This window comes from Eurytemora carolleeae, unplaced genomic scaffold (assembly GCF_000591075.1).
Source record: "Eurytemora carolleeae unplaced genomic scaffold, Eaff_2.0 scaffold184, whole genome shotgun sequence".
NCBI classification, from domain to species: domain Eukaryota; kingdom Metazoa; phylum Arthropoda; class Copepoda; order Calanoida; family Temoridae; genus Eurytemora; species Eurytemora carolleeae.
In genome coordinates this window covers 109,655-117,802 of record NW_019397071.1, presented here as the reverse complement: position 1 = coordinate 117,802, position 8,148 = coordinate 109,655, and the positions used below count along the sequence as shown (strand labels likewise).

The 8,148-nt window shown below is 33.3% G+C and overlaps 2 protein-coding genes across 2 annotated transcripts; both read left to right on the top strand.

Moving 5' to 3' along the window:
• Nucleotides 1-6,173: 6,173 nt before the first annotated feature.
• Nucleotides 6,174-6,737, top strand: LOC111711605 (histidine-rich glycoprotein-like). Its single transcript, XM_023486002.1, has one exon. It carries the CDS (start codon nt 6,174-6,176, stop codon nt 6,735-6,737), a length of 564 nt encoding a protein of 187 aa, XP_023341770.1.
• Nucleotides 6,738-6,767: 30 nt separating this feature from the next.
• On the top strand, nt 6,768-7,593 carry LOC111711603 (histidine-rich protein PFHRP-II-like). The gene is made up of 2 exons (XM_023486001.1): nt 6,768-7,096; nt 7,347-7,593. Exons 1-2 carry the CDS (start codon nt 6,768-6,770, stop codon nt 7,591-7,593), a joined length of 576 nt encoding a protein of 191 aa, XP_023341769.1.
• The last annotated feature ends 555 nt before the right edge of the window (nt 7,594-8,148 follow it).

Genomic DNA, 8,148 nt, shown 5'->3' with positions numbered 1-8,148 from the left:
TACTTTTTATCGCTTTTTAAATTTCTGGTCATTTCATTTTCATTTCTTAATATAAAAAACACTTTATCATTGATGAATCAATACCAATACTTTTTTAGGACGGCGAGATTTAAAGTTTTTGGACAGACATTTTTCTTAAAATACAAATTCCAATGGTTATTATCGTGTCTAAGTAAAGAAGAGATTTCGTTTACATTTCAAACCCATTTTCAACTATTAAATGTTGATTTTGCGGACGTACGCATGTAATAAATATCGGGTAACATGATATTCTGTAAACCTGAAGTACGTTGTACATGATTAACTATCTACGTTTGTAAACTTCTACGTAAAACCCAATATTCATCTAACCTGTGCTTCAGATGAATACGTAGCATAATGACGTAAATCTTAATTGCACTTATTTCAACTGTGCTGTAATACATAAGAAGGAATTTATTCGTGAAAGCATCAAGATCAGGAGAATAAGCATCAAGATCAAGAGAAAAATCGAGATCAAGAGAAACATCAAGAGCAAGAGCGTTACACGACAACGAATATGCTGAGTATAAACACAGAGAATCAAATACCTAGAGCGGAAAATTTAAACACAAAAAATAAAATACATAGAGCGGGAAAAAGGACGGAAGAAAGAAATCAAGATCAAGAGATACGAAGAAAACAGTATAAAAAGGGGGAAATTGCAGAACCAAGGAAGTTAACAAAAGGAAAATTAAGAATGTTCAAACTGAAGATAGGTAAAAAGATCTTTTTTAAAACCTAAATATTTATTCAGTGGTTAAAGATTAAAGATTTCATAAAGTTTTACAATTATCTCAGAGAAATTTAACCACATATTAGTTTTTTTGAATTCCACAGCTGTAAAACAGAGTGTATTCTTAGAACGCCAGTGTACACGTTCACGTCCTGGTATTGATTTATCTGTGCTAGGAAAACAGGCATCATAGTTTCCAATTTTTTCCGTGGTTTTATCGGGACATATTAAACATGTAGTATCCTGGCAAAATCCAAACATAGGATTCACAATATTGGATGGAGGATTCAGGCCAGGCGCGGGTTCAAGCTCAGGTGGAATGGTTTTAATTAGGGGTTTCAAAATGGGTTTTAAAAAGATCAATGGGAATGATACGCAGAACAACTCAAGAAAACCAACCCATCCAGCTGTAGAGGCGAAATACAAAAATAAAACAACAGATACTGTATGTAAATGCCACAGCTGTATCCAGAACAAATGCGGAGTTAGACAAACACAGCAAGGGCAGTAAGAAAGCTAATCCTGTTTCAGTGAATCAACTAGAAATTTCAGAGAGACGACCAGCCGATAAGAAGGGATTAAAAACAGTTGTGAAAGCATGTTCCAACCCTCACAGCTCCAGCTGAGAACAATGTTGACAAAAATGACGTCGTAGAAAGAGCTTACAGAGGCAAGAAAAATGCAGCTGGAACAGAGGAAACTAATAGAATTAGGAAAGAATCAAAGGAGAAAAGGATGAATCAAATGAAACAAGACCAAACCTGGCTAAGGACCCAGAGAAATCAATGAAACGACAGATTTGCATTCTTGTACATATACACAGTCAGTATAACCTCTGAGAACCTCCTGTCACTCATGTACCATCATGTCATTCCTATCTAGGCTTGTCCCAAGAATTTTCCTTTGGATCATTCTGCCACACTGTACTGATTACTATGAGAAAATAATTGTGTCCTTGTTCTAAACAAATGAGTTAAAGATTGTGCCATTGATAGTTGCGTGCTTTGGAGGATATTGATAGCTGATCGCGCCCATTGGTTTGTCGTTGATCGATTACTAGATAGTGTCCTTTTTGACATTTATAGATGACGAGTTCTCATTGAAACATACAAGCTGAAATCTTGCCCATTTGTTTGGCATTGATCGATTACTGGCTAGTTTCCATGTTGACATTAATAGCTGACGAGTTCTCATTGAAACGTATGAGATAATCGTGCCCGTTAGTTAGGTATTGATAGTTTACAAGCTAGTGTCCGGTTTTAGTATTGATAGCTTAGTGAAACTTAATAGTATTTGGATAGATACGGGTTAGAGAAACCATTCTGGATTAGGGTATTTACTACACGCACTTAAATTTACGTTTTTGTTCTGCTTTATGTTTTAAATTTATTATATTTCTCTTTCACGTTATTTATATCTTTAAACGAGACTTGAGAATGAGATATTTAAGATTCAGTCAAACATTGGTTTACTTTACGTTCAATATTTTTTACCTTATTTTGAAAATCTGTTAAACTGACACAGCAATAATTTGAGATAAGTTAATCTTTAACTTTAAATCGTTGGTTCATGCGACGCACCCTAAACTCAAAAAACTCGGACCCTGGTATCCATAATGCTTTTAAGTGCTAAACAAGTTTATTCAATCCAAATGGTAATGATTTTTTATTTGATATATTAAACATTGTTACTTTCTCACTATTATGCCCCTAAAATTATCAGGAATACATGGGTTAAAAAAATGTTTAAGTTTTCCAATAACCCATTTAACTGTGAACAAAATATACACGCGTTCCTGATATTAAACCATCATTTATTATTCAATATTAGTATTTACTGACGTAGAACAATCTTCAATCACTGATAGTTAAATATTAATATTTGTACTACCACAGTAGAGATGTCAACGTTTTGATTTTTCTAGATTTTAGCTTTCGTTATGATAGTGTTCATCAAAAGTATTAACGTTTCTAAAGTTACGTTGCACATTATGAAATTTTATGGCATAGAGTAACGTTACGTAATGAATTTTCAGCACTAGAATACCTAATACAACGGTAAGCTTTAGTAAATGTTAGTGAAAAACAGTAAGCTCCGTTACGCTTTTGCATTTCCCGTTTAAAAAAACTTTCCCAACGTTGCGTTAAAGCTTATGTAATATAACCACAATTTTTTAACGTTCCACTTTTATGCAAGGTAAATATTTTCAGAGACCTTACGTTACACTTTCACTTGGTTTAAGATCTAAAAAATGACAAACGTTTTGCTTTACTAAAACGTTATTGAGGCATAGTTCTGCAAGTTACAATACATTTCAGTGCAAAGAATATTTTTTGTTAACGTTACGTTTTATCTTAACTTTTCCAATATAAACTCTTTTGATTACGTTCAGAAATTTTACTAAAATGCACCTTTTCTTACGTTACGATTTATCGAAACGTTATTGTGAAAACTTTTTTGTTACACTTTTTTACAACTGACCATCAAGAAAGATTTGAAAAAATGTTCTATACGTTGCGTTGTATTAAAATGTTCAAACCTTAATGTTTCTAACGTTACACTTTATTAAAATAATATTGTTTCTAAATGAAAGCATTGCAAGATTTTTTCCGTAATTACATTTTTTACTCACCCTGTATATGTTGCTGTTGTATTGTTAACCTTTTTAGAGAATGTGTAGAAGAATATGCATTATACAATATAAAGATGTTATAATATTATTATTTTTAACAATTTTAAAAATTTGTGAATGAAAGTTTTTAGCATTAGACTTTCAACTTAAAGTGTGCCTTAAAGGGGCTAGAGACGTAATTTCAAGTGACCACCTTTCATTTATGGAGTGGCATGTCCAGTAGGGGTGATCTATATTGGAATAGAGCCAACCGCCCACCGGAAGTCGCTGCGTTTTCACTTAAAAAATATTGCAAATAAAATTCTTTTTCAAAATTTGCGATTTGACGATTTAATATCGGACAATTCACCGTAAGGCCACAAAAAAATCTTATTTTTTATTTTCATGTTATACACCATTTTCTTGGAAATTCAATGCTGAATTCAAATGTGAAAAGCGTTTAAAAAAATTGAAAATTGAATGAGTCAGAGCTAAAAAAACTCATCAAAAACATTAAAAAGTTTAAAAACCGGAATTCAGTACCGTTATTTGGCCATAACTTCTCTAGATTTTAATATATTTAAAAATGGTTTTCGAATCTGAATTCAGCATGAAATTTCTAAGAAAATGATGTATCATATTTATTTTTTGAAATATTTTTTTAGGCCTTTTGGCGATTTCTCCAATATTAAATTGTCAATTCGCAACCCTCTGGACAATTTTGAATTTTTTTTTGATTACAATATTTTTATTTATTTAAAACGCAGAAACCTCAGGTGGGCGGCTGGCTGAATTCTAAAAAAGTCACAGATCAATCACCCTTAATGTCCAGCATACATTTACAAGATAGGAAAACACTCCTAATTTTTAAATCATCAATTAGATAAAGGTATACACGTTATCATTGGGAATCGAGCATGGCCCTCTTTAAATGGAGGATCACTTGAAATTATCATTGAAACCACTTTTGCATGTGGAACAGTAGTTCTAAATTATTTTAGATTATTTTAGGTTAATTTTTTCTTTTTTTACGCAATGCAGACTGACCCTTTTCTTCTATCTAACAGAATTCATAGTTTAAAATATCTAAGGTCTACAACATTGGGTAGCAAAGATATAGGGATTAGAAATATAAGCTTGTAAACAACTAAATTCCTTATATTCTTATCTAAAAGAAGTCATAGCTTGAAATATAAAAAGTCTACAACACCAGCTTGCAAAGCTGTAGAGATTAGAAAATTATAATTTGTGGCGAATTTTTAGTTCTTTTTGTGTTTTTTTAATGCTACTTACAAAGTGAGTAAAAAAGCGGCATTAGCTTTAGTTTACAAACCACAATGAAAATGTTTTCAGAGTTCATGTTTGGGGTTAAAAAATATCAAATATATTAAGACAAGAGCTAAAGTTTTTTTAACACAAACAACGCGAAATACAATTATTTAACATTTTTTTTTTAATGGATTAAAAAATCAGTTTTTTTTCTATTCTAAAATTTCATAAAAATCTATTGATGAATAAAACATAACATGCATTTTCCATTTGATAAAATATTGTTGCATTTTAGTAAGTATCTACATTTCTAAATTTTCCAACCTAAAAATGAACCATGCCAACTGAAGTTATGATTTCAATTAGTCAAATAAACATGAAACCCAGCAATTGTGTTTGTTCACAGACCCGTTCCACTTAATAAGTTGATTTTTTTGCAATTAGTAAATCATTTGCTTTATAACAGAAAATGCATATGTAAAATTTCTTAATTTCGTCTTCCTTTTCCAGAGTTTTAGTGGGTTTCATCAAACAATGGCAAATCAAAAACCTTTAATGTCCAAAGATTTATTTATAAGATTTGAATTGTCACTAATAGCATGTTACAAAAAACTTGTTTACACTTTAGAAAGGAACTAATTTTTTTTTCAAATTTACTAATCCCTATATCTTTCCAACCCGATGATTTAAACCTTGTATATTTCAACATTAATGGTCTACGACATCGGGTGCAAAGATATATTATATGAAAATTAGAGTTTTTGGCATAAACTCATTTTCTTTAAACTTGAAATGAAAAACCATTAGTCTTTGCTGTCATAATCATCAGTCGAATCTCTTACATTGATATATTAGAGACGTTTTGAAATGTTTTGATTGGCAGAATTATTGTTACACTTTTGAAATTAAAACTCAACCCTCATAGTCTAACGTTTTATGAACAATATTTTCATCAGACATATATCTAACGTTAGACTAATCAATTTAGTATTCAGAGAAAAGTTATGAAACGTTTTGATTTACAGAATTTTACTCTGTAAAAAAAATTTCGTTTCCTGATTATTAAGATAATAACCCAAGTATGCAACTTTGATTTTTTCATTATACTATAAGGGAAAACGTTTCAAAACGTTTTCAGTTATACAACGTTACACTTTTTATAAGTTGAACTTTGAAATAGAAATCCTTTCGTTACGATATTTAATCAAATCACAATTAATTTTTCAAACGTTAGACTTTCAAACTCCCCTTGGAAACAAAACATTTCTTCACGTTATGGTCAAAAAAGTTGTAGATATTAGAAAAATAACGTTACATTTCCACAAAACGCTAACGTTGGGGGTATGTTCCTCTAACGTTAACGTTTAACGTTAACGTTAGGTATGCGCTCCTATAACGTTAACGTTTAACGTTCACGTTATATAGAATATATCCAAACGTTACACATTATTGTAACGTAACGTACAAAAACGTACATTTTAAGTTACGTTACACTATCGTTGACATGTCCACCACAGACATGGGGAATCAGATTACGGTATGCATCATGGGTATTCAGATTACGGTAGGCATCACTGGGATTCAGATCATGGTATGCATCATGTGGATTCAGATTACAGTATGCATCACGGGGATTCAGATTACGGTATGCATCACGGGGAATCAGATTACGGTATGCATCACGGGGATTCAGATTACGGTATGCAACATGAGGATTCAGATCATGCGATGCATCATGGGTATTCAGATTACGTTATGCATCACAGGGATACAGATTATGATATGCATCATGTGGATTCAGATTATGGTATGCATCATGGGGATTCAGATTACGGTATGCATCACCGGGATTCAGATTACGGTATGCATCATAGGGATACAGATTATGCTATGCATCATGATGATTCAGACTACGGTATGAATCATGGGGATTCAGATTATGGTATGCATCATGGGGATTCAGATTACAGTATGCATCATGGGGATTCAGATTACGATATGCATCACGGGGATACAGATTACGGTATGCATCACTGGGAAACAGATCATGGTATGCATCATGGGGATTCAGATTACGGTGTGAATCATGGGGATTCAGATTAAGGTATATATCACGGGGATTCAGATTATAGTATGCATCATGTGGATTCAGATTACGATATGCAGCACGGGGACTTAGATTATAGTATGCATCACGGGAATACAGTACACCATATGCATCACTGGGATTCAGATCATGGTATGCATCATGGGGATTCAGATTACGGTATGCATTACGGGGATTGCGGTATGAACCATGGGGATTCAGATTACAATATGCATCACGGGGATTCAGATTACGGTATGCACCATGGGGTTTCAGATTACTGTATGCATAACGGGGATTCAGATTACGGTATGCATTACGGGGATTCAGATTACGGTATGCAACATGAGGATTCAGATTATGCTATGCATCATGGGTATTCAGATTACTGTATGCATCATGGGTTTCAGATTACGGTATGCATCATGGGGATACAGTTATGGTATGAATCATGATGATTCAGACTACGGTATGAATCATGGGGATTCAGATTATGGTATGCATCATGGTGATTCAGATTATGATAAACAGCACGGGGATTAAGATTATGGTATGCATCACGGGGATTCAGATAACCCTATGCAAAATGGGGATTCAGATTAAGATATCGCATCACAGGGATTCAGATTAGGATATGCATCATGGGGATTCAGATTACGGTATGCATCACGGGGATTCATATTACGGATGCATCACGGGGATTCAGATTATGGTATGCATCATGGGGATTCAGATTACGGTATGCATCACGGGGATTCAGATTACTGTATGTATCACGGGGCTTTAGATTACGGTATGTATCACCGGGATTCAGATTACGGTATGCATCACGGGGATTTAGATTACGGTATGCATCATGGGGATTCAGATTAAGGTATGCATCTTGGGGATTAAGATTACGCTATGTATTACGGAGATTCAAATTACAGTATGCATCACGGGGATAAAGATTGCGGTATGCATCACAATGATTCTCAAGCACAGATTAAAGCGAAATTTTCGATTTTTTGCGAGCGAACGAAGTACTAAATTTTCGCGAAAAGATTTTCCTTTTTCGCTGGAAACCCTACTGATATACAATTGAAGCCAAATATTTTGAATTTTGCCCCCCCCCCCTAGGAGCTCCTGGGGGGGGGGAAATTATTTCTGAAAACGCCAGTGTACCTTATAAATAATAAATTTAACGAGTCAACACTTAATGTTGAAGAGGTTCATTTATTCTGTAGCACTGAAGCACTTCAGTAATACACTACATACAACGGAGCACCGTATTTACACATTCAAGGTTTTTTGGCTTTAAAACTGCTCTAAAAGCATTTGAGATGCTTAACAAAAAAAAAAATCCATTTTCTATTTTATTGCATCAAGTAGTTTTTTTTCTCCTACCAAAGAAATTTACCAAAACCTTTTTTCAAAACGAAAATCTTC